Source organism: Nothobranchius furzeri, chromosome 17 (assembly GCF_043380555.1).
Source record: "Nothobranchius furzeri strain GRZ-AD chromosome 17, NfurGRZ-RIMD1, whole genome shotgun sequence".
Classification (NCBI taxonomy): Eukaryota; Metazoa; Chordata; class Actinopteri; order Cyprinodontiformes; family Nothobranchiidae; genus Nothobranchius; species Nothobranchius furzeri.
In genome coordinates, this window is record NC_091757.1 from 22,456,417 (window position 1) to 22,481,550 (window position 25,134).

Below are 25,134 nucleotides of genomic sequence, written 5' to 3' on the forward strand. Positions count from 1 at the left end.
TTACAAAAATGCACGCCGGACACCCACTCATGCTCCACATACACACCCTATTCACTCTGGTCCCGGTACTGCTGCACACTGGGTATAACCATCACCGGTTACCAGAGTTTGACCCTTTCTGCTGGGGTGCTGATGAGCAGGCTCCCCCGCCCAACACCGAGCCCAGCAACCCACCACCCCAGACCCCAACTAGACGGCCAGATCTCCCTCCTAGTCTCCAGCCCCAGGAAGCCAAGCAACAGTGCTAGGAACCCTAGTCTCCCTCCGCCTGCTCCATTATAGTGTTGTGTGTTGATGAGGTGTATTCCATGGCTTTGGTGAGCGGGCAGTGCAGGCATTGTCTGGCCTATGCCAGCGGATGCCACCGCACCACCCCACTTGCACCCACAGCCCTCGGTGTCTAAGTGCAGTTTAAAATTGGAAGTGGGCACCGGCACTCGGGAGGAGGCTGAGAAATCCCCCTGCCAAATGCCGTTGAATGTGCTCACTCCCAAGTCCCTAAGTGTGTGTTTGCGTGGAATGTCGTCGATGGAAGTGTATAAGGTGCAAATAAAATTGTGGGGCAGGTTGCCACAGGAATGCGGAAATGGGGTCCAGACTCACACTCCCTGACTTGTCCACCCCCCAAGGTCCTATGTGTATGTTTGTGTGATGATGTGAGGGAGCAGGAGGAGAGAAATATGCGGGGATGGGGAGGAATGGCTGGTTGGGCTTAGCCCTCCAGGGAGCCAGCTCTCCCACTGGCCCCAATAGGCACCTCTGTTGTCAAACTGCCACCCAGGGCATGGAGACCCCAGCCCATCCTGCCAGGGCCCAAAGCAGCAGCATTACAGAGCCCCAAGGAGTCCGAAGGCACCAACCCAGCCCCACCCCAGCAGAAAAGCTATGCACATCCCTGCATTTGCACAACTTCCAGAATATATAAGACATAGGACATCCAGGTAAGGTTGGGTCCTCCCTCTCCTGGACCTCCCCCTCCCCTGTGATGGAACAGCAGAGGAGCCAAGGTCTACCCGAGGCCCCTGAACCCAGGCCAGGCACTGCTGCATGTTCCTGCCTTCTTCCCGGCAGCATACATGTCAGGACCCGACCCCCAAGGCCCCACCCAGATCCCCACACGGGGCCGGCCACCCCCACACCCCGGGCCCCCACCCAGACCCGTCCAGGGGCAATGCATCTGCCAGGCAGTGACCCATGGCTGCCGCCAAGATCCCCAAGGGGCCCCACTCACAACCGCCAGCAGTCCACCCCCCGAGGCAACCCAAGCACCTCCAGAGGGGGGAAACAGCCCCCCAGTCCCAGACACCCCCAGTGAACCCACCTCCAGGGAACATCCGGATACTCCAAACTCAGACCCCACACCCCCCACCCACATCATCCCGCAGGACAACATCAACGGCCCCCCACCCTCGCTATGTGATGGAACCGATCAAAGGAGCCCAGAGAGATTGATCTGAAGTGGAAGCAGAGGCTAAATCAAGTGTAATATGATCTAACAAAAGATTTCTATACTGGTTAATGCAGAGAGTTTCTATATTTTTCCAATTCAAGAGGATAGTTTTCTTAGCGATGCATATGGCAGTCAGAACCACGTGAACCAAAGATGTTTCAATCGGGACATCGTCCAGGTTTCCCAGTACACAAAGAGAGGGGGAAGTTGGGAAATGACATTTCAGAGACTTTGACAGATCCTCACATACTCTACCCGATAATTCCTGGATAGGTGGACAGGACCACAGTGCATGAATGTAATTGTCAGGAATGTTGTTTGTGCAGTGTGTACAGGTGTCAGACGACACAAACCCCATCTTGAACATCCGATGACCTGTATAGTGTACTCTGTGTAGAATGTTGTACTGAATTAATTGTAAAGTGGAGTGTGTGATCATTTTAAAAGTTTTTAAACAAGTTTGGGACCAGAAGTCCTGGTCAAAGCTGTCTGATGGATCCACCTCCCATTTTTCAATAGGATTGCAATTCTATCGTCTATTTTGGACAGATTCTTATGTACTTTAGACAGTAGTTTGGGGGGTTTGAGATTATAGAAGTCTAATACCCTTGGTGGTGTTTGTAATTTTATTTTATTGAGCTTAAATTTTATTTTGACTACATATTTAATTAGGTGATATTCTAAAAAGCTATTCTTATCCATCCCAAATTGGGAGACTATTCTATTAAATGGGATGAAGTTCAGTCCTTCATATATGTGTTCCAGGTATAGGATTCCTTTATTTTTCCAGTCCGGAAGGTTCATCATTTTGTTATTTAGCAAAATATTAGGATTATTCCAGATAGGTATGCATCTGCATGGTACTAGTGAAGACTCTGTCATTTTAAGATACTCCCACCATGCTGTCAGAGAGGTGCTGATACTAATACTTTTGAAGCCTTCATGTTTTCTTATGCTTGAGCTAATAAATGGTAAGTCTGAAAGCTCTATCGTATTGCAAAGTGTCTGTTCTATATCTAACCAGGACTCATCTAATGGGTTATCTTGCAACCATCTTGGTATATATTGCAGCCTGTTGGCTAAGAAATAATAATAAAAGTTGGGTAAATCCAGTCCTCCTCTGTCTTTGGTCTTCTGAAGTGTTTTTAAGCTAATTCGTGGAGGTTTATCCTGCCAAAGGAATTTAGTAACTGAGGAGTCCAGAGATTTAAACCAGTCAGCTGGTGGTTTGTTTGGGATCATCGAGAATAAGTAATTTATTCTGGGTAAGACCATCATTTTAATTGTAGCAACTCTCCCCATGAGTGATATTGGTAAGGATTTCCATCTTGCAAGATCATCTTCCACTTTCTTTAAAAGTGGGATGTAGTCTAGTTTGGTTAGATCTGCTAACTTGTGAACATTTCTGTCTGAGGTGTTTTATATTCACAGCAAAGCTATCCTCTCTGTGGAAGGTAACTCTGAAGTGGCTTTTTTTTCCCTCCCCCCCGACTCTATCCTCATATAAACCCTCTTGATCTTTAAGGTAGCGCGACTCGGGTTGCGAATGACCACAGTCACCAATTCTTGTCATGTGTCTATGCATGCATGTGTGATCGCAGAATTGTGTGTACTGAAACTCTAATTTCCCTCTGGGATTAATAAAGTATATTTGGATTTGAATATGATAATAAAATTGGTATTTCACCCAGACCTACTGTGATAACCTGACTCGGATAGTGCTTTAAATGCCTAGAAAAGTGCTGCATAAATGTAATCCATTATTATTATTATTTATAGCTGGACCTGTGTTACTAATGCCTAATGCTTTGATAGAACATGTGTCTCTGAGCAGGTAAATATATCCTTATATTTATGTTTTCTTGTGTCTTTTAGGATCAGCTGATTTTTTTTGCCACTTCTCAAGGATCTGAAGAACGTGTGAGGAAGAAGAGCTTGAAAGTTCACTTCGGTAGTCCTCCCTCCTTAGTTCTACAAACAACCTGTGACCCCTCCTCATGCAGAAACTAGTTTTAATAACGTGGTTCTTACAGACTGTTGGAAGATGGACTTATTGAAGGTAGTTGTCTGCATAGAGATACAAGTGTCTAACCTTAAATGTCAGAAAGAATAACTGGATTTTTGTTCACTTAATTTAGTTTTATTCTTTAGTTTGTTTCTAAAAATTTATCGTAAATAAATTAGAGCTTTGAGCTTTTTGTGTTTTTTTGTGTCACATGGTAAATCAGCAGATAGATAGATAGATAGATAGATAGATAGATAGATAGATAGATAGATAGATAGATAGATAGATAGATAGATAGATAGATAGATAGATATTCACATACTTCTGCTTTTACAATTTATAGTGATGAGTAGGTGTGTCCTGCAGTAACATCTTCTGTTTATTATGATGCTGTTATTGTTGTATAATGACTGTTTACTGATTGTGGTTGTTTGGTCACATACATGAACAGTATACAGCACGTGCTGAGCTAATAAAGTGGTTTCTATAGGAAACTCGTGGTTTGGTTGTGTTCACTCATCACAGCTCAGGCTGCACACAACTGATATAAAGCTTTACGACCATTTCCTGGTTGCAGAGAGAGATGGATGGGTGAACACGCTGATAGATTGACAGAGAAACTGATATGAAGGAGCAGCAGCTCTACTCCAGGTCTCCGTTTTCACCACAGATCAGTTCAGCGTGTCTGTCATCTCCCACCTCCCTTCACTCATGGACAAAAACCCAAGATACCTACACCCCCTCATCCGTGGTTGTATATCATCTTCTTAGGGTTGTACAACCCATAGATATGTATATAAACACTAGATGATGAAAGCGGGTGTCGAGGGTGTAGCTAAATAGCAGTCATCTTACCTCAGACAACAGATCCCTCCGCTCTCAATGGTAGCAGCTGAAAGGTGAGTGATCAGCTAAATGCTGTCGTTGTGTCCTTGGGCAAGACAACTAACCCAACTTGTCTGCTGGTGGTGGTCGGAGGGACTGGTGGCACCAGTGCTCGGCAGCCTCGCTGTTAGGTATTTTTATTTATTCAATCCAGGTGTACCTTAGAGAAAGTCCAACACGCGCAAAGGCAGGGGACCTCGGAGGATGTTTATCCAGGTCACACCTTGGCTGGCAGAGAAGACGAAGGTGTGCTGACGGTCCAGTCCAGAGTTGACCTCGGTACACGTTGCTGAAGCGTTTGGCAGACGCGCTTTCTCAAGTTTAAATTAACTCAGAAATCAAAGCCTCTGGGACGAGTCTGCGTTAGCTGGTTGCATTTCAGCTATTCTGTCTGGCTTGACAGAAATAGCGTGGGCGGGAGAAAAGAGCCGGCAGGGCTCCGTTCCCCGTTGGCGTTTGTTCCGCACGTCCGCCCTCTTCCGTTCTCAATCTCGTTCTGACTAACTTACCAAAAACCACTTCTCTTCCCAAAGCAAACTTGTTGTGCGTCAGAGCAAATGTGTTTTGGAGTTACTGTGAATCCAGACCTGTGTGAGCGAGTGTGAAGGTCATCACTAAACATCTTCAAAAACATTATTTAATTAAGTATACTGATTCATTATAGTTCATTATGATTACCCAAAGCATAATAATCATTCATTTGATTAAAATACATGTATAATGAGCAAAGTGATAAAATGATTATTTAACTTTAATAATGAAGAAAGTTTAAGACTTTGTTTTATTATGACTAGAGTGTGGGTTGAAGTCCTTCTTCTGGAGCTGCAGGTGTTCGATTGTTGTGGAATCCTTCAGACTTGCTGTCGGCTCAGGTCTTAATCTGTGGGTGAAAGTGCTGCATGACCCAGCTCTGACCCAGCCGGGCAAATACGACCTTTGGCGCAGAAAACCCATACTTCCTCACGTTACACCCCCCTGTTCAAACGGAGTTCACCTTAAATGATTATAACAATGAAGGATAATAAAATCTGAGTTGATAACAAGAACATCAAACAACAATGGTTACAGAAACCGTAATTTACAATGTTGAAGTCATAATGAAACCAACTTTATCAGGCAATATATTCATCTTCTGGAAGCTCCTCTTTTTGTCTCAGGAGAGTATATTGAATCAAGGCATTCATCATCAGTTTGCTTACCATATTCTTCAAACACGGGAGCACACAGTTTAAAACTAAGCAAATCATGACCAGGATAACAATAACAGGTGCAAGAAACTTTAACAAGAGCTGATACCAGTTACCAGATACTAGCTAACTCATAAAACTCCAGGATCCTCCAGTCGATTCTTTGGATTTCAGGAAGTTACTCGAGGGGGAAAGTTAATGTAAAATGTTAATGTACGCAGCTCTAACTGTGGCAGAGCTGAGGTCAAAGGGCTTGTCCGTGGACTGGACACTGTAGTTTGAGCAAAACAATGCCTTCTTCAGGATGGTGTTGCACGGGGAAAGGTGATGTAGAAGTGTCCTTTGGGGTCGTCGTCGTGAGGGGCGCGGCTTTGGTCGCTCATATGAGGCTGGGTCAGTGTGCCAATCTGCACGCGTGTGCCACACCAGGTGAGTGGCAGGAGAGAGCCAACCTGAGCAAAAGGCATGTGCCAGCAACTGTGATGATGTTATAGCAACCTGGGATTCAGTGACGGTGGGGACGGTGAGGGGATGTCTTTTTGGGCAGGGAGCCATGAAACCAGACGGGAGATTTGGGGTACTGGATCTTGACATCGTTGGAGGCAGGTCACAGCGCCGTGTGAATGGACCCAGGAGGGGTCTCAACCACCAGATGTTGTTTCCGTTGTTCCTCCCAACTAATGCCGTTTCCTCTCGTTCCATAAGATGCTGAGGGGTGGTTTCAGGGCAAAGTGTGATCCCCAAACATCAGCAGTGACATGGTGGATGGGCCCTGCAAGCTTAAGACAGATCGTTTACTTACCTGCCGTCCTCGGCGCGCCTGCATGAGGATGGTCAGTCGTAGTGGCCCTCTCAGCAGTATGCAGCAGCGGGAGGGGTAAGATGAGTGACCTTGATGCCTCATCTTGGTAGAAGCACGTGCATCCCCAATCTCCTTGGTTCCACGGTCTGTGGCGAGAAAGCACACAAGCATCTGCAAGTTCACTGTGGCTTTTTGACATCTTCAGCAACAACCATCCAATATACTTTTTGACCAGTCAAGTTTGGACCCCCAATGGGGCTGAAATTCACCAGAAATTTACCATCACAGTCCACCCGGTATCCTCCTAAGCTAGAATCTAGACCACACATACATGTGAGGTCAAAATACTGGACATTCCCCCTGAGCGTAATTGTTGGAACAGCAAAAGTCTGCATACCTCTGCTTTGGGCTCGTTTTTTTTACTTCCTGCTTCCTTCGCTTTGGGAATGCTGATCCCGATGGCTTAGGTGTTCTTTTAATCGTAAAATATCAAAAGTTTAAACGCGACGACAACAGGATGTCCTTTTACAGTGCTACCCACGCACGTGATCTACGGCACCCTTAACGGTCAAATGCATTGGAGCGGTGGCCCAAGCGGGAGCTCGTCATGCAGCCAGATCAATAGAATTTAAACATTGATGTTTTAATTTCATGTCATTTCAGAGGGGAATTTTGAGCATGTAGAGAGTGCATTTCATATAACAAACATAAATGTAATAAACTTTTTTATTTTTTTATTTTGCGCCTGTGTCGTCTGTCGCCAAAGCCGGCCTTTCACATCAAATCTAAACTGTATACCTGGATTAAACTAAATAGTGTAGTGTGATCAGCGTGTATTTTGTGAATTTGGTCACACTGCACTGTGTAATTGTGGACTTTTTCACATAGTTTATCATCAAACGTTTCTGGTGTGATTATTTGCTGACGGTCCCTGAGCGCTCGTTCTGCTCGGGATTTTTTTTTCAGAAACGAGGTTGTAGCTTGTTCTCTACCTTGCCACCAGGCACGTGCAGAGAGGGGGGGGGGGGGCGGAGGGTACTTGAGACCCTGCCCCTTTTGTCCGAAGTGCCCAAAGTGCCCTTTTTCCGGTCGTTTGTCAGATTTTACCGTACAAAACTGTTATACTGTGATACAAATCGGGCACTAGGACCATGCGGAGGCAGCCGCCTCAAGCTGAAGGCTATTTTCCCTTAGACCCGCCTACAAGCTCACTGATTGGCTCTGCCGCATCATACTAACGTGTGATTGGTTGTCCTTGCTGTCGCTCTACCTTGTAGCCATGGAGACGACAAACCGGTGTTTTCCCTGCGGACAGGAGTCTGCGCTGTAAGTTTTTTTCCTGCCTGCTCCACGTCAGCTGGATAGATTTTAATATCAGAGCTTTTGTTTACGTGTGTTTGAGTCCGTGGCTAGTGTGTGTGGAGCAGAGTCAGGTAGCTGCATGTCTGGGACAGAAAATGAGACACGAGAGAGACTTCTCCTGAAGAGTTGCAGAAACTCACAAAGAATCACGGATGTTTCTCACTCTAGATTCTCCGGGTCATAACTTCTGAATTACTAATCAAATAAAAATAATTCAAACGGTTTCTAAAATTACATAAAACGAGCTTTCCAACGAGGTATTACTTGATGTAATTCATGTTACTCCAAAAATCACTATTAGTGGGAAACCAGCTTTGCAGCGTCACTGAAAGAAACGGTGCGGACCGCGACGGGAGAGCGGAGAACCAAAGGGAGGAGATGATCTGATCATCTTCATCAGCAGCTTTTATAAAGTTATGGAAACAAACATCACAAATAAAATCCACCTGGTTGGTCAGGTGTCCCAGAAGGCTGTTTCTGTAGATGGTGACATGAGGAGGGACAGATTACAGTCACACTGGTTTTTATTTGATCGCTCAACTGTTTACTAAATGATTCAGCTTCATTCCAGCATTATTTATACCTACAATAAATATTTATTTAGCTGAAAATATAATGTTATCAGTGCAGAATTTTATTAGTTGACTTTTTGTAATGAAATGTTTACATTTAACCTTTTATCTGCTTATTGATCTTCATAATGCTGGTAGAAATGTAGCTACAGCTGTGAAGTAGCCCATGAGTGTTATTTTATGATACCTAGTATTTATTTTACTGTATCCCGTTCTCTGGACCAGAGCGTAGACCTGTGGTCACAGACAGGCTGCAGTCATTAAACTGGTAATCGTGAGGTCAGGGGTCACACTGTTTTCTGAGTGTTTGCAACACAGTTCTGAGTTTAAATAGTTATTTTAACACAGTTTGCTCAAGTCATTTAGAAGTTCCTGTTTAGTAATAAATGCAAAGAAAATTCAAATCCGTTTTTTTTATTTAAGCTGCAGTTTTACGGACTTTAATAAACATAAACACAAATACAAACCAGACACTGAAAGCTGAGGTTGTTCTGAAAAAAGGAGCAGAGTTACAAACATTTTACACTTTTATTACAATTTTAAAGCCATAAAACAAAAATACTTGTTATATTTATGGTCATAAGAGGGTTAAACGTGATAAATTTTCCGCCTCCAACAAAGAGATGGTAAAAGTGAATGTGAGCATAATTATATACGTTTTAGTACTTTATTATGTATTTTTTATTATTGACTATTACTCCAAAGAGTTCAGATGAAGGCAGCTGGACTTCTTTGGTTTCTTTAAAACGTTTCACTTCTCCTCTGAGGAGCTTTGTCAGTTCTAACTGGAATATGGGAGAGTCAAGCTCATAAGCTGTAGCTGTCTGTTGTTATTTAAAGAGCAGAAACTACTCTGAGTACCCCGCCTCTCCCTCTCCTGATGAGTCGTTAGCCTCTACTGATGGTGAGTCATCGTGTTGATTAGATGCAGGAAGGTGTGACCTAGACTGAAACTGAATGAGATTAAAAAAAAAGTTCTAATCTTTTAAACAACGCTGTTGGTCCTCTTGGTCCTTGTTCTGGTTTTCTAAAACCCGGTGTTAAAAACCTTGGTGTGTTTTTAGACGGTTCTTTTAATCTTTACAGACAGGTGAGTGCAGTGGTCCAATCAGGTTTTATCATTTAAGGCAGATAGCAAAGGTGAAGCCATACCTTCCTGCTAATGTCCTCGAACATGTCATCCACCTGTTCGTGTCTTGCCGATTGGACGACTGCAACTCCCTGTATTCTGGCCTGGACCAGTCCTCCCCACACCGACTTCAGCTGGTCCAAAATGCAGCGGCTTGCTTGCTGACTGGAACCAGCAAGTGGGATCACATAACCCCGGTTCTGGCCTCTCTCCATTGGCTTCCTGTCTCTTACAGGATCCGTTTCAAAATTTTACTTTTTGTTTTTAAATCCCTTCATGGCCTGGCCCCAGTTTACATCTCTGAGCTGCTGTCCACTTACGTCCCTGCCAGAACCACGAGGTCCAGCTCTATAGCTCTTTTAACAGTTCCAAAAACCCGCCACAAGACTCGCTGCGACAGAGCGTTCTCTGTGGTTGGGCCCAAACTGTGCTACCTCTCAACATCAGGACCACACAGAATCTAGAGCATTTAAATCCCTTCTTAAGACGCAATTTTTTGATTTGGCTTTTAATGCAGGCTGACTTGAGCATCTTAATAGATTTTAACAGTTTTTATCATAGATTGTGACTGTTGTGTGCTCTTCTTATTTTAGGTTTTTATTGTTGATCTGTTGTACCCTGATTTGTTTTACCTTGTACAGCTTTGGTGTAGCTTTGCTGCTGTAAATGCGCTCTGACCTTGACCAAAGCTGTCACGGTCTGAGGTGGATTCCTGCTGTCACTCCCTGTCTTTTGAGTTTTCCCTCTGCAGGTGGGCGTGTCTGGAGGTTGACCAAGCTGCAGCAGATCTGCTCATCAGCTGGCCAGGGGTATTTAAGCAGCTGAGACTTCTTCACCTCGCTGGATGATTACTCTACCTGGACAAACCTACACACTCATCTTAGACTGGCAGAACTCTGGAGCCCACACCATCTGGAACTCCAACCCCGCTCGTCTCTCAGCCTCTCCCCTGGCCAGAACCACCTCCAGCTGCCCACCTAAACTTCCTGGACCTCCACTAGCTCAGCTCCCTCCACGTCTCACTTCTTGGATCTCAGTCCCTGCAAAGCCTCTCAACCCAGACCGGACCACTCCTCCCTCAAACTAGTTCCATCCTCTCCAGACCGTAAGTCCTCCGCACAAGTCTGATTCCTTGTTCCCTCCTCAAATTGGATCTAACTCCGATCTGTCCACAGATTTCCCGCACCAGCTTCCTTGTGCAAGAACTCAGCTACGTTTATGCTGCTTCCTTGGTTTTCCTTTAATAAATCCTTGTTTAAACATTTCACCCCGTCTCTGATCTGATTCTGTATGTCGTGGGTTAGATATCTTCACCACAACATGACAAAAGCTGCATTATTGATACTGGAAAGGTGAAATCTAAGCCCCGCCCCTATTTAAAGTGGGGCTTTTCACGTTTTGACATAGATAGCTTCTTTTACTCCTCTCTCAAATCATCTATCTTCTCTGTCCAGAATGTGGACTTTGTCATCTTCAAAGGTGTGTCCCTTGTCCTTCAGGTGAAGGTGGACTGCAGAGTTCTGACCTGAAGAGGTGGCTCTCCTGTGTTTATGTTCTTGTGTACTTGTTGTTTAGTTTCACTAATGTAAACATCTGGACAGTGCTCCTACACTGGACTGCATAAACGACCCCACTGAGCTTCTGTTTGGGTGTTTTGTCTTCTGGATGGACCAGGTTCTGTCTGAGGGTGTTGTTGGGTTAACGTTTACCGGGATGTTGTGTTTGGAGAAGATTCTTCTAAGTTTCTCTGAGACTCCTGCCACGTGTTAGCCTAGTGAACTAGACCAAATTCTTGCTTTGCAAAGTTTGGTCTAGGCATGCTCCATTGGAACCTCCACAGCTCCTACCAGGACTCTGGCTGGCCAATCACAGCTCTCTAGAGGGGTTTCAAACACATAAAGAGCTGTGATTAGTCCATAATGGTGGGCCAATCATAGTGCTCTATCTGCTTAGTGAACAAATCACAGAGCTTTATTCGCTTTGTGGGCCAATCAGGGCACTCTATATGCCTGGTGGGTGGGATGATGCAACAGGGTGAAACAAGAGTATGTCACGTTCATTGTCCAGTGGAATGTGGAGATCATTTGAAAGACAACGGTAGAACCCGCCCCACAACCGAGAGCCGTCAATGGAGCGTGGCCAGACTAAATAATACATTTATTTAGTCTGGCTTGCCAGGCTAGCCACGTATGTGATGATGGTGCCTTTGTGTAAAGGGTGTTGTTGTTAGGTTGGTAGCAGAGCTCTCATGTTTAGTGTTAAGTTCAGTGAGATCATGGAATGGGATCAAGAATTTTCTACTGACAGGAAAAAGATCTCAGCTAACATAGCTGTAGATCACACTGGATAAGTCTCTGTGGTGCATTTATTTTACATTTATTTTACTACCTCTTACTAGAGCTGTCTTTAGTAAGCACATAATATCTTTGGTTGTACACCTGTGCAATAGCAATAAAGTATCTTGATTCCTGTTAAATGTACTTCCTGAATGAGTGACCTTTTCAGGCTAAAATAACAAAATGACAAATACAGACAGAAGGACGACTTCTTTCTTCTTTTATAATGCGTTGCATCACCACCTGGTATCAGAACAGGACTCAGTATTGGAAGATAATCAAAAATCAAACAACTTGGACTCTGATCAGGGGCAGAAATGTGGTTGTAACACCTCTAGATATAAGTCAGCTTTAAAAACTAAAACTATTATTTATGAACTAACATTAACACTAATGACACTAATTTATATATTTTTATGTTGTTTGAACCCAAGGGTCTCATTATCTGAATTTTCTAACTTATTGGATTGCTCTATAAGTGCCCCTTTTTTCTACTTTGAGCCCCCGCCCCGTCAAAGGTCTCTGCACGGCCCTGCTTGCCACGATACCAGAGAGGTGTGTTATGTTTCTAAACACCTCTGTGTTCAGGAGGTATTGAGCCGCAAATGTCGAATCTGTGAGTATCTTGGTAACTTTACTGAAGTATGTGTTTGTGCGTGCTTGCGTGTATTTGTGCGCGCGATCTCTGCCTCCACAGGTCATTAAAAGTCCTCTTGTTCTTCAGCTCAGGTATTCAGCCCCGAATTCCCACTGAGTCAGATCTGTGAGAGAACCTGCGCTGGACTGTCGTCCATCTGACAGACATGGCTGATGAAGGAGCTCCATCTGCTGTGGTATGCGTCTGGTTCCGGTTGTAGTTCTGCATGACGAGGATCCCTGCAGCTTAGAGGAACTTTATCCACATTTGGACACATTAACCTTTTAAAATGTTTTAAATGTCATCTTCAATCAACTCTGTGGTGAGACGTGTCTCTGGTTGCATGAAGGTTGTGACAGGACCTCTCTGTCTCTTCGCAGCAGGGCTCTCTTTCGGCTGCCCGCAGCTTTGCGCGACCTGCTGCCTCCGCCTCCAACCATAGCCGCCTCCAGGACGCACAGACTCACCAGCCCAGCGGCGGCATGAAGCTGGAGGCAGTGATGGAAACCCTGCAGCGGCAGCAGGCTGCACGTCTGGTCCTGGAAGAGAAGCTCCGGGTGGCGGAACAAAAACAGCAGCCCCATGTGCACCAACAAGCTCTGGACCCCCGCCACTATCAGGCGGCCATGCGCGCCGGAGGTGGCCCGGCGTTCACGCTGTCTCACCGGGAGGATGCGGACATGCGTGTGTGGACCAACGACCAGGATGGAGGAGATACGGACAATCAGGAGATCACTGATGAAGAAGAGAATGATGGTAGTAGTTCAGATCTCCCCCAGCAGCGACCGTCCGCCCTCCGGAGACCTGGTCTGTCCACACAAGGAGCCAGAGGGCAGCTCATGACCAGAGTCCCGGGGTCCACCCTGCCCGCTCCCTCCTCTGGGTTTCCGACGGCGCACCACCACGAGTGGACATACGAGGAGCAGTTTAAACAGGTAAGACCTTCCTGTGAAGATTCAAGAAAACTTTAGTAGTCCCCAAGGGGCAATTTACGTGTGAAGCAGCAAGACACAGTCGCTAAAAAACAGTATTTACAAATCCCCAAACCATGTCTCTCTGTGTGTATGTTCACACACACACACACACACACACACACACACACACACACACACACACACACACACACACACACACACACACACACACACACACACACACACACACACACACACACACACACACACACACGCAGCAGCAGGACAGGCCCAGATTCACACACAAATGATACTTCATGTTTCATATATATGAATTTATTTGTTCAGGTTCAAGCTGTTAAAGTCTATAATAAACATAATAATAAGAATTATTATTATTATTACAAAACACACACAAGCAGGAATCAGCACTGCTGACATTGAGAGCAAGGCTGCCTTCATACACGTGCAAACAGTGTGTGGCCAGGGACCTATGAGGTTTGGGGGTCTATCATTTCAGGCTAAACAAAGAAAAAATAAGATAGTCTGCACCTTTTTATTATTTGTCAGGTTTTCAGTCAATCATCTTAGATCAGGGGTGTCAAACATGCGGCCCGCGGGCCGGATCCGTCCCACAAGCGGGTTAAATCCGGCCCGCGAGATGGTTGTGTTAACTTTATTTTCATACTTTACAATGTAGAGAGAAACTAAACTTATCTTTGCTTCTCTGTAATGAGTATAAATAAAACAAAGCTGCGCTCAAGGCTCACACAAGAACTTGAATCCCATCCTGAAGTTGGCCGCCACTCAGGATGTGACTTCTGATACTGATGTGCTGGTGAAAGCTAAAAGATGTTAAGTAAAATAAATTTTAAGTGATGCATGAAACTGATCTAGCCATGTGATCTGTAAGCTCTTTGAATCGCTAAGGAATGTTTATTTTTATTTATTGATTTTTAATTTTTTTCAAAGTTTCAAGTACACTTCAGGTGTTGTACTTGTACTGTTTTAGATACACTGTCCTCAGGCTCCAGCCTTGTTTTATGTTGATTGTATTAAAACAAAGAAAACGATCTGAAGTTGTTTTTAATTTACCGGTCCGGCCCACTTGGGACTAGATTTCTCGCAATGTGGCCCCTGAGCTAAAATGAGTTTGACACCCCTGTCTTAGATGCTCATTTACGGCTGCTGATTGATCCAAATAACAAGTGACCCGTCCCCCACGTGACCAATGGACCATGAGCTGACCAATCAAACAATTTAGATGATTTCAGGGCATGTTCCTCTAGATGTAAGGAAACGTTAAATGGAGGTTGGTGGAGGAGGTGCTCTGGGTAACTGTTTTTGTCAGGTAAAAAAAAAGATAAAGTGAATAAAATATCGAGAGTTTCACAACATTCTATTTCAAGTCTGTTGATCCAATCGGTTTGTGCTAAACATCATCACCGATGAAACAAGTTCTAGTTTAGCTAACTTACTGGAGAAAAGCCTTTTTGCTCAGTGTTGATGTTCGGAGCAAAAACTAAAGAATAAAAGAGAGATGTAATTTAACTTCACCAACTGTAATTTCACAACTTCAACAATAATTATAAAAGCATTCAAATACCAAAATATATTTGTATTGAGTGTGGCGTTATTACTCTTTTTACATTTTCTAGTCTTTTTTTAAAGATAATTAATGAAATAGCTCTAATGTATTCGCTTACAGTGCTACAATTTGAGACATTCTACACTGACAAAGTAAATAGTATGTTCACGCTGTTTGTACCACTCTTCATAAGCATGTAGCAAATTATAAACCAAGTTATGTTCTTTATCGATTCTTTCAACAGCCACAAATCAGATCCCTAAACTTGGAAAGGTCCAACAGAATCCTGGAGAGTTGTTTTAACACGAGACCCGAGTCTCCTTTTTAACGTCATGGATGAAACTTCAAGTGCTCCACCAGTGGGTCCTCATGCATCAGATGTACCCTGGTGTAAATGCACAAACTGTAAAGAATTACCAACAGATACTGAAACAACATGCTGTCAGCAACATCCTCAATCGGGTTTTTCCAAGCTCCCTCAAATGGAAGCATACATTTTGCAGGTGGGGACTTCCGACTTGCCAGACGAATGTGGAATGACATCCGTGCCTTAGAAGATCTTTCCATTGCTGGGGAGGGTAACCAGGAGTTCAGACATGCAGCATACCATCAGTTTGTGGTCTGGCATAATGGAGCATTGGGACATGGTCACAGGGTAGTAATACCAAGCTGCTGTCTGGAGAATCCGAGACAGATCCCCAGGCCCACATGGACAATATAAACGTTTCATCCCAAGCAGAATCTGACAACATTACATAAAGAACAAAAGAGGCTGTCGCTGATACTACTTTGTTTTTTACCATTGCCTTAGATATGTGATCATTGTGCATATTTTTTTGGATATTTTGTAACTTGTTTCTTTTTTCAAAATGTTTGAAATTTTGTTATTCAATTTTTTAAATTTAATTAAAAATATAACTCTTGGGTTCTTACGGTGATGTTAACGCATACATATGACAAAAAAATCTATGTAGTATTTTATATTTTTATTTACAACCTAAAATAATTTTTTTGTTTTCTCATGAGACTTCTACTATAAACATCTGGTGAGTTAGCAGTAAGAAAAGCTGAGTCCCGTTCTGTCCCGCTCTGAACTTGAGACAGTTATCCACACCTTCATCTCCTCACGCTTAAGCTTGGTTTATGCTTGACGCATTCACTTTCCGCTTGGTGATGCGGCTCGCGGATGGAACGCGCTTCACAACTTCCAGCGTTTATGGTTAATGCGGCTTGTCTCTGCGGTGAGCCAATATTCTCCCAAACTGTAGGGGGCAGCATGGAGCTCTACGGCATGCATCCAACACTACACCATAGTAGAAGTAGAAATTATTGTTGTTTACAACACGGCATTCCAGCATTTTTAACAGCGTCCTCGTCTTTTCCGACAGTGCGAGCTATTTCTCTCCAAGAATTATTAACAACATGTTGATCACGGTGATCTCTGAGAGCCGAATCATACAAATGTCTGTATTTACGAACCTCTGCCATACTAGTTCTTGCCAGTCCGCCATGTTTTTCCACGTCCGACCGTCCACGTGGTTAGAAATTTTCCTAGGTGCGCCTTGCGGAAATTTTGGGCCGTGCGGAGACGCGGTGGATGGGCGTGGTTGTTAAAATGATGCAATTTCGCCACGCGGAGCCGTGGGGACCTCGCGGACGCGTCAAGCATAAACCAACCTTTAGACTACTGTAACTCTCTTTTCACGTGTCTGAGCAGAACCTCCCTGAACCGTCTACAGGTGGTTCAGAACGCCTGTGCTCGGCTTCTGACCAAGTCCTCCAAACACACCCACATCACCCCGCTTCTCCTCCAGCTTCACTGGCTGCCAGTCAACTTCAGGGTTCATTTCAAGATCCTGGTTCTGGTCTATAGGGCCTTACATGGACAAGCACCATCTTACACTGGTGATCTTCTTGGTCCCTACACCCCCAGCAGGTCCCTGAGGTCCAGTGACCAAAGCCTACTGGTTGTGCAGCACCAGGCTAAAGACCAAAGGTGACAGATCATCTGCTGCTGTGGCCCCCAGACTCTGGACCTCTCTCCCCCTGAGCCTGAGATCAGTGGACTCAGTGGTCTCCTTTAAAAAGCAGCTGTACACTCACTTATACAGGCTTTGGTGTGACCTTCATCACCCTCTCCTTGTTCTGCTCTCCCCACAATTTACTGACTTCCCTCTTTCCTATTCATTCTCTCTCTCTCTCTCTCTCTCTCTCTCTCTCTCTCTCTCTCTCTCTCTCTCTCTCTCTCTCTCTCTCTCATAGCATTTTCACAATTGTATGTTTTTGCATATTTTGAACATATATTAATAATTTCTTAAAATCTTTTTTATATTTTAATTTTTTTGTTTTTGTGAAGCACCTCGTGATTTTTTCTTGAGGTGAGCTATAGAAAAGATCCCTTTCTTTCTTTCTTTCTTTCTTTCTAAGTATGAACTGTAAGCCAAAAGTATCCAACTTTCTTCTGATTAACAAATAGGGGGCGCTCTAAAGGATCAAAAAGTTAGTTTCAGCATAACGGCTTAATGGATTTCTACAAAACCCTTAGGCCATGTTTTCACAATAATTTTAAAATGGGCGTGGCTTATAGGCCTAAAAATGTTTCACCCTTTTACTCATGAAAAATATATATTCTATCCAGAAACTTACAGAACTTATTCGTAATAGTGTCATCTACAACCACAAGAAATTTTTTCAATTTTATCCCTTAGGTGGCGCTGTTGTACCCAAAACATGCTTTTGGAAATTTTTTTCCACACGTCTTCAGTATCAAAACTAATTCTGTTATCCTGGCTGTTCTTTGAGTCAATCAAATGTACAGCAATGTTTTGAAAAACGTATACTTACCGTAAATCCTCTAATACAGGCCCGGGCCTGTATTTGACTCAAGCTCATCAAGCTCCAGGCCTTTATTGGAAGGAGGGCCAGTATTAGAGGCAGGCCTCTATTTCTATTTGAGCAAAATGAACTAATGTTCCTTGGAGTTTTTGACAATTAAAATTGCGTCCACATTTTCAAAGTTAAACACATTTCTTTTAACAACGGTAGTTTCTGCTTCAGCCCTCTCCCCCCTCCCCCTGCTTCAGCCCTCTCCCCCCTCCCCCTGCATCAGCCCTCTCCCCCCTCCCCCTGCGCAGCGGCCGCAAACTCACTGATGCACCTGCAGCCTCTCGGAGTTCCTGCTGCTCTAAACATTAAAATAATTATTTCATTTTCTGTTCCTCACTTCTGATTACCTTCAATGGTGTCTGTTTGTTGCAACCAGCAGGTACAAAAACTAACTTGTTTTTATTTGACTATTTTTCTGTCCTGCCTGTTTATTATCTTCCTGCATCTCCTCTCAGTCCTAAAGAGAAACTGCTACCTGGGTTCATATATATTCACCTTATGAGTTACCTTTGAACTGCAGTTCTAAAACATCTACCGACCGCTAAAACAGCGGAGTGCTCGCTGCTTGGCGGCCGTATCAGTGATCTGTGCGTCGGAGGACAAGGTGATGCGCCCCGCTCCACAGCAGCGAAACGCATCAGGCGCAAATAAAAGACAGAAAACATTAAAGGAAATGAACTGACATGAACGATCGCGTGTTAAATTAGTTTTTGAGGTGACGACACCTGATTGTTACTGTGGCCGTGCTCAGGAGGCAGATCTACCGACCGCGAAAACAGCGGAGCGCTCCCTGCTTGCCGGCCGCATCATGGATCTGTGCGTCGGAGGACAAGGTGAAGCGCCCCGCTCCACAGCAGCGATACACATCAGGCGCAAATAAAAGACAGAAAACATTAAAGGAAATGAACCGACATGAACGATCGCGTGTCAGTACCGACGGTCTGGCACAGCGCGTTGCCCCCCCACCCCCCTGAGCGCAGGAGCTTGTCACCTGCTGACAGCAGGCTGCTGTCTTTTCCGAGGGCTGCATCATGCCGGTCATTATCACGTGACAGCGACTAGTCGACGACAGGCATAAAAAGTCACTATAGTGAAGTTGACTAGTTCATACACCCCCTACTGCTGCTCTCCAGAGTGTTCTGCAGCATAATCAGCACGTTCTCTTTGAACTTGATAGTGTAATGACCTGGCTGGGGTTGTAAGCCAGGTGCATTCTGGGTATTGTGTTATATGTGTTTCCTATCGTTCTGCTAGTTCCTATGTGCTGATTTGCGTGTTGTGTGAGTGTTATGTAAGCCACAGGGAAGGTGATGTGTGTTCTGTGGAGTGGGTTGAATTAGCATGGTTAACTGACACCGTGACTCTGTGTGGTAGGAGCGTGATAGAGGATCGTGTCTGTAGCGTTACAAAGCGTTGAAGAAAAAGCCTAATAAAGGTCTGCGTGAACCTCTACTGCCTCCTGCTGGTTGATTTGGGGACTATAACCCTGCCGCTGGGACACTCATACTTGCTTGTTACCACATTCCACCCGGCCACAATAAGAGACCGGCCATTATTTACCTCTGCTGACTCCGACACCGGCCAAAATTGGAGACCCGGCCTTTAATTGAATACCGGCCTGTATTAGAGGATTTGCGGTATTCAAATTAGTAGAAAATTGCATACTATGTCAAACATGTTAACTCCTCTTAGCCATTATACGCAATCAAGTCGAAACTGTGCCTGACAAGAGGGGACGAGCGGCTGGCCAAACGATGTGAACGTTCTTTTTCTCTAGTAGTTTTTCTACTACACCCACACACATCTCAAATTACAATGAGGGATGGGACACATGAAGCCGAGACTTTGAGATTTGCACTGAGGGGATAAGGGGTACGTCTACTAATACTCGATTTGAAGCTTGCTTCACTTTGCAGAAAATCACCTGTCTGGTGACAAACGAGGCCTCGTTTTACCTGGGTCATGTGACTGGCTTGTTTATTGTATCACTCTTCAGAATAAAAGCTGCCAAACGTCGCAATGCTTGGTGGGTTGTTTCAGTTTGGTCCACGTGTCCATCAGCTTGTAGAAAAAGTAGCTTTCATTATTAGTGTTGGTGATTTTAGTATTCAGCATTAGATCATTCTAATAAAACTATTCACGGTTGATCAGAAGCTTTCACCAACTTCATCCCTGATGTTAGAAAATGTTAAATTAATTTGTTTACTTTTCACTCATTTGTTTTCACTTGAGGTTTCTTTCTTTCTTTTTCAGCTCTATGAACTGGATGATGATGAAAAACGCAAAGGGTTTCTAGACGACCTTTTTTATTTCATGCAACAACGAGGTCAGTTATTTTCCTTTCAGTACAATGAATGTTTGTTTACTAGTTTACTCTAACAGTTGTGTAGACTGATTTCAGAACAATATGTCGGAGTCAGGGGTGTTTTGTGCGTGTAGAAAAAGTTTCAGATGTTTGAGTTCAGCTCATGAAAAATGGGAGCAAAAACAAAAGCATTTATTTTTGTTCAGTGTAATTCTGATGGATCCGGCTTTCCAATAAGCTTTTAACTCTTAGTAAAATTTTCTCATTCTTGTTTGTGTTTATTATTTTATTGCAAACAAAGCAGATCAGCATCTACTTTCACAGTCTGACATAACAAGTCTCTGCATCTGGTTGAAGTTTTCAAAAATACATTGTCAGTGAGAAATACTTGGGCCTTTAGGTGGGAAAGTGTCTACAAAACAGCTGTGCACGCACGTGTGTGTGTGTGAGAGAGAGAGAGAGAGAGAGAGAGAGAGAGAGAGAGAGAGAGAGAGAGAGAGAGAGAGAGACCCATCTCTGTATTTCTGACCATAAAGGTACACACTCCTCCTGAGGGCTTCCATCAGACACAGAACAGACAATGGCTGTGATGGCCTCCTTTGTGTGCTGATAAATACTCAGAATGATTTACTGTTGCCGTAAAGGATTTGGTCATCAATTGGTCGTTATCTCACAGACCCACCATCAGCAGTTCTTTTTTTTTTTTTCAAATAAGTCAACTTTTGTTGGTCACTGATTGCTTAAAATTACTGTGAGGGAAAATAAAAGATTGGTTTGGAAATTCTTAGAGCAGGCTTTGCTGCTGCAAATTGCTTTCTTTAATGGAACTTCCCTCATTATGCTTCCCTAATGTTCTCTGTCCTTTATGCCATCTTCACATCATGGCCTGATCTCAGTGTTTGGATCATCCAGAGTTCTGATTCTGGAAGGCTGGTTTCCTGGAGAACTGTCTATATTTTATTGAGTAAATTTTCATTTCCTGTCCCTCAGCTCGGAGGACGAAAATGGCCATGGTGACATCTTCCAGGTTTATCTGCAACTCCGCTCTGTGATTGTCCTATAATTCAAGATATCAGATATTAGTCCACACTGGTTACAGCTGGAACGTTTCAGTACCAGTACATTATTGATACCTGTTTTTTGAAACCGCTACCTGAATGATACGTTTAACGGTAACTATTAAGTCCACTATCAAAAAGAAAAAAGCACCAATCTATGTCTAATACAGACCTGGGACTTAATTTACTCTAGGGCATCCTGGTTCAGGCTTTTATTGGAAAGAGGCCAGAATTAGAGGCAGGCCTCAATTTCAGTTGCATGCATTGTAAACACTTGGTGATAGTGTCATGGATTTTATCAATATGTTTATCAATAACCCATTTCCTGTGGTGAAGAGAGAAGGAGACAATGAACAACAAGTCAAACAGTTATAACTGTGGCAAGATGCCTGAGGCAAATGCCCCGAACATCCGTTCAAAGAGTTTATTTATAGAGAGGGGGAGTGAGAGGGAGAGAGAGAGATTGTGTGTGTGTGTGTGTGGGAAGTCAAGAATGTGTGTGTGTGTCTTGTGTGGGTGTGTCTGAATAAGTGAGCATGCAGCGAGGCATAGAGCAATACATTTACATTCAATTGATTGAGTCCATGATCAAGAATTACCGTATTTTCATGACTATAAGGCACACCTAAAAGTCTTAAATTTTCTCCAAAATGTACGCCGCGTCCTATGGTGCGGTGCGCCTATTGTGTTGTTGTGAGATGCGAACGTAGTAGAAGACAAGGGGCGTGGCGTGAACGTGCGGACGTGAGCAAAGACAGACCCCGAATAGTTCAAAAGGGCAGGTATGCGCGGTGTGCTGAACATTGTTCTGACAACCCTGAGAATGGCACCTGCTAAGAGACACGCCTATGACGCACAGTTTAAACTGCAAGCGATCAGCTACGTGGAGACACACGGGGTAAAAAAGTGGTAGATATGATGTTTCACAAGGTGCTGCTAGAGTTATGTGAAATTTTACTACCGATTTTACTATTTAAAACATAATAATAATCAACTTTTCCATGTTTGCTCGGAGATGTACGGAGCTCTCGGATGCGACCTGACTGCTCACACTGTCCGTCTGGTAGCAACACGTCGGCCCTAAAAATATGCTAAAAATAGCAGTTTTTACTCAACACGTCAGACTTTCTTGTCTTGTTTTGCCTGTTGTCCTTCGGGAGTGCTGCAGGAGGACACACAGGGATTTATGGGGGTTGGATGAGGAAAACGAAATAAAGAAAGTAAAAATAAAATAAATATGAACAACGTGTGTTATTAGGGAAATAGCGAGCGCCGTTGATGCAGGATTGCGCATGCGCCGTGAGCGGTTCTGATACTTTTTGGGTCGCAGCTGCTCGCAGCGCCGCTTCAACTGTGCGATTGTGAGCTCGCATGGACTTCTGGTGTGTTTGATATTTTGCTTGTCCCTCGTGAGAGTATCACACTGTTGAAGCGGCGCTGCGAGCAGCTGCGACCCAAAAAGTATCTGAACTGCCCACGGCGCATGCGCAATCCTGCATCAACACCGCTCGCCCGCTATTTCTCTAATAACGCACGCTGTTCATTTTTATTTCTACACGTTTTTTACTCACAAAGATTGTCAAGAAAGCGTGTTTGTCGTGTTCATGTCAAATTAAACTGATCACAAAACACAGATTTACTTTCTTTATTTCGTTTCCAACCCCCATAAATCCCTGTGTGTCCTCCTGCAGCACTCCCGGTGTACGCCGGCTCTAGTAGGAGGGAGACCCGCGATTATCGCTTTGTTGTGCATGTCTCATTGAAAATGAATGGAGGAGAGGCGAAGTTGCCTCCGGTGTGTCGAGCCCATTAGAAGAGCACGAGCCGTCAGCACACGCAATGAGGAAGTGCACGTGTGCTCTAAACCAGGTCTGAACCAGGACTAGACCAGTAAGGTGAAGCATGCTTTTGGCTGTTTATAATTTTCACAATGTCTGGTTTGCACTGATATGTTCCGAGTCCCGAGCCCGCACAGATGTTTTACCGGTACGTTTTACCGTGCCCCCGCCCTATAACCCGGTGCGCCCTATGGTCGTGAAAATACGGTCTCTCTCGTCTCTCGTCTTCCTCCGCTTATCCGGGTCCGGGTCGCGGGGGCAGCATCCCAACTAGGGAGCTCCAGACCGTCCTCTCCCCGGCCACCTCCACCAGCTCCTCCGGCAGGACCCCAAGGCGTTCCCGGACCAGATTGGAGATGTAACCTCTCCAACGTGTCCTGGGTCGACCCGGGGGCCTCCTGCTGGCAGGACATGCCCAAAACACCTCCCCAGGGAGGCGTCCAGGAGGCATCCTGACCAGATGCCCAAACCACCTCAACTGGCTCCTTTCGATCCGGAGGAGCAGCGGTTCTACTCCGAGTCCCTCCCGAATGTCCGAGCTCCTCACCCTATCTCTAAGGCTGAGCCCGGCCACCCTACGGAGGAAACTCATTTCGGCCGCTTGTATCCGCGATCTCGTTCTTTCGGTCATTACCCAAAGCTCATGACCATAGGTGAAAATACGGTAATAAACATAAATTTTTCCATAACATTCCCTCCTGTTTACCCGAATAGGATAACCAAACAAAGGAAAGCAACAAAACAAAACAAAACCAAAGGAGGAAATAAAAATAGTAAAACAATAAGAAACATTATCCACTTCCATAACTTGTCACCATTAACTACGAAAGCTACATCAATCACGGATCAAGACAAAAATGATAAGCATCAAAACAAAAAAAATAATAAGTAAAGTAATGAACACTACGAACAGATATAAAAGGGTCAGAATCAACACGATAAGGCAAACACAGCACAGTACAGTACAGTGTTTTGAAACATCAGGTGAATTTAGATTAAAGCTTCAAGTTCGCATACGAGTCTTCCTGTGAAGGAGGACAAATGAAGGTGTAATATTAATTCATGCAGCTCTATCCATGGCAGAGCTGAAGCAAACCAGGCGTTCTTCATCAAAGGGCTTGTCCGTGGACTGAGAGTCCCGGTTGGAGAATACGTTTGAAAGTCTCTCCCGTTGATCAGGATGGTTTCAGTCTTACGTTGATGAGTATCTTGAAGTCCAGGTCCAGAGTGTAATTACGCAGTTCGGAGCATGAAGCGCAAAGTTCAACTTCTCAGTAGGAAGACACCAGGGTCCTTCCATGGCGTGTCGAGGCGGTTCTCCAATTGTCAGGGAGCTGATCTTGTCCCCAAAAAGTCCTACAGGTCTTTGACCGTGAAACCAGTCTGGAGATTTGGGTGCAGGTGCTTGAAGTAGTTGATCCATTTCCAGTGTCTCTTTTTCACTGTGTCCTGTTGTAGTTGCGTCCAGGGGGTCTTCAGCCGAGGTGGATGCAGGTTACGTCGTCCTGTAGGTGCGCAGTCAGGGAGGAGCCCCAATCCGTTGTTTCAGTTCCAGTTCTAGTACCCCCTCAAATGCTGCTGTCTCAGTTGTTCCATCAGGTGCTGAGAAGTGGTACAAGTGCAGGGCCATGAGTGCAACCACCAATATCAACAATGTGGTGAACCCAGCAAGCTCGAAGCAGATCTTTTTTTTTATCTTATGTTGATCTTATCTTCACCGGGTTTGAGAGACAGCACCCTAGTGGTGGTCCACCCCTTTGTAGCCAGACTTCGTTCCCGCTAAAGCGGTTAGTTGATAAGCTTGCAGTGGGATAGATGAATCCAAGATGGCCTCTCAGCAATCTTCACAGCAGTGGGAGTGATGAGGAGTACTTCCAATGGACCTCTGGCTGCCCCATCTGTTTCGCTTCAGCACCTTCATCAGAACCCAATTTCCTGGTTTCACGACCTGAGGCGAAAAAGCAAGAAAATTCTGGGAGATCACTGTTGATTTTGAATTGTTTTCAGCAACAATCATCTAATATTTAAGGTAATTCCATCCAGGCAGTGTAGTAATGTGAGGACATTGTTATCAGCCTCCCCTCCTCTTGAGGCATGAGGCAACTCAGGGCTCACCAGAAACAAAACTTAAACAAAAGGGTCTGATACCGGCAAGCATTGCGCCAACCCGATGTTAAAAC

General features: G+C 44.5%; 2 protein-coding genes and 1 long non-coding RNA gene across 3 annotated transcripts in view; all 3 read left to right on the forward strand.

Moving 5' to 3' along the window:
- The window catches only part of stxbp1b (syntaxin binding protein 1b), a 130,968-nt gene extending 127,019 nt beyond the window's left edge, over positions 1-3,949 (forward strand). The window contains exon 20 of the mRNA XM_054734596.2: positions 3,326-3,949. The gene's annotated coding sequence lies outside the window, so the exon portion shown is untranslated. The remainder of the gene's footprint in view (positions 1-3,325) is intronic.
- A 4,987-nt stretch (positions 3,950-8,936) lies between these two features.
- Positions 8,937-10,659, forward strand: LOC129154662 (uncharacterized). The gene is made up of 2 exons (XR_008559927.2): positions 8,937-10,497; positions 10,568-10,659. It is a non-coding gene; the product is annotated as an uncharacterized lncRNA (long non-coding RNA).
- An 807-nt stretch (positions 10,660-11,466) lies between these two features.
- Positions 11,467-25,134, forward strand: part of LOC129154661 (AT-rich interactive domain-containing protein 3A) — a 90,400-nt gene continuing 76,732 nt past the window's right edge. Inside the window, exons 1-3 of the mRNA XM_070546311.1 lie at positions 11,467-12,561; positions 12,746-13,300; positions 20,007-20,079. Coding sequence (XP_070402412.1) covers positions 12,532-12,561; positions 12,746-13,300; positions 20,007-20,079 — 658 coding nt within the window. The 5' untranslated portion in view covers positions 11,467-12,531. The remainder of the gene's footprint in view (positions 12,562-12,745; positions 13,301-20,006; positions 20,080-25,134) is intronic.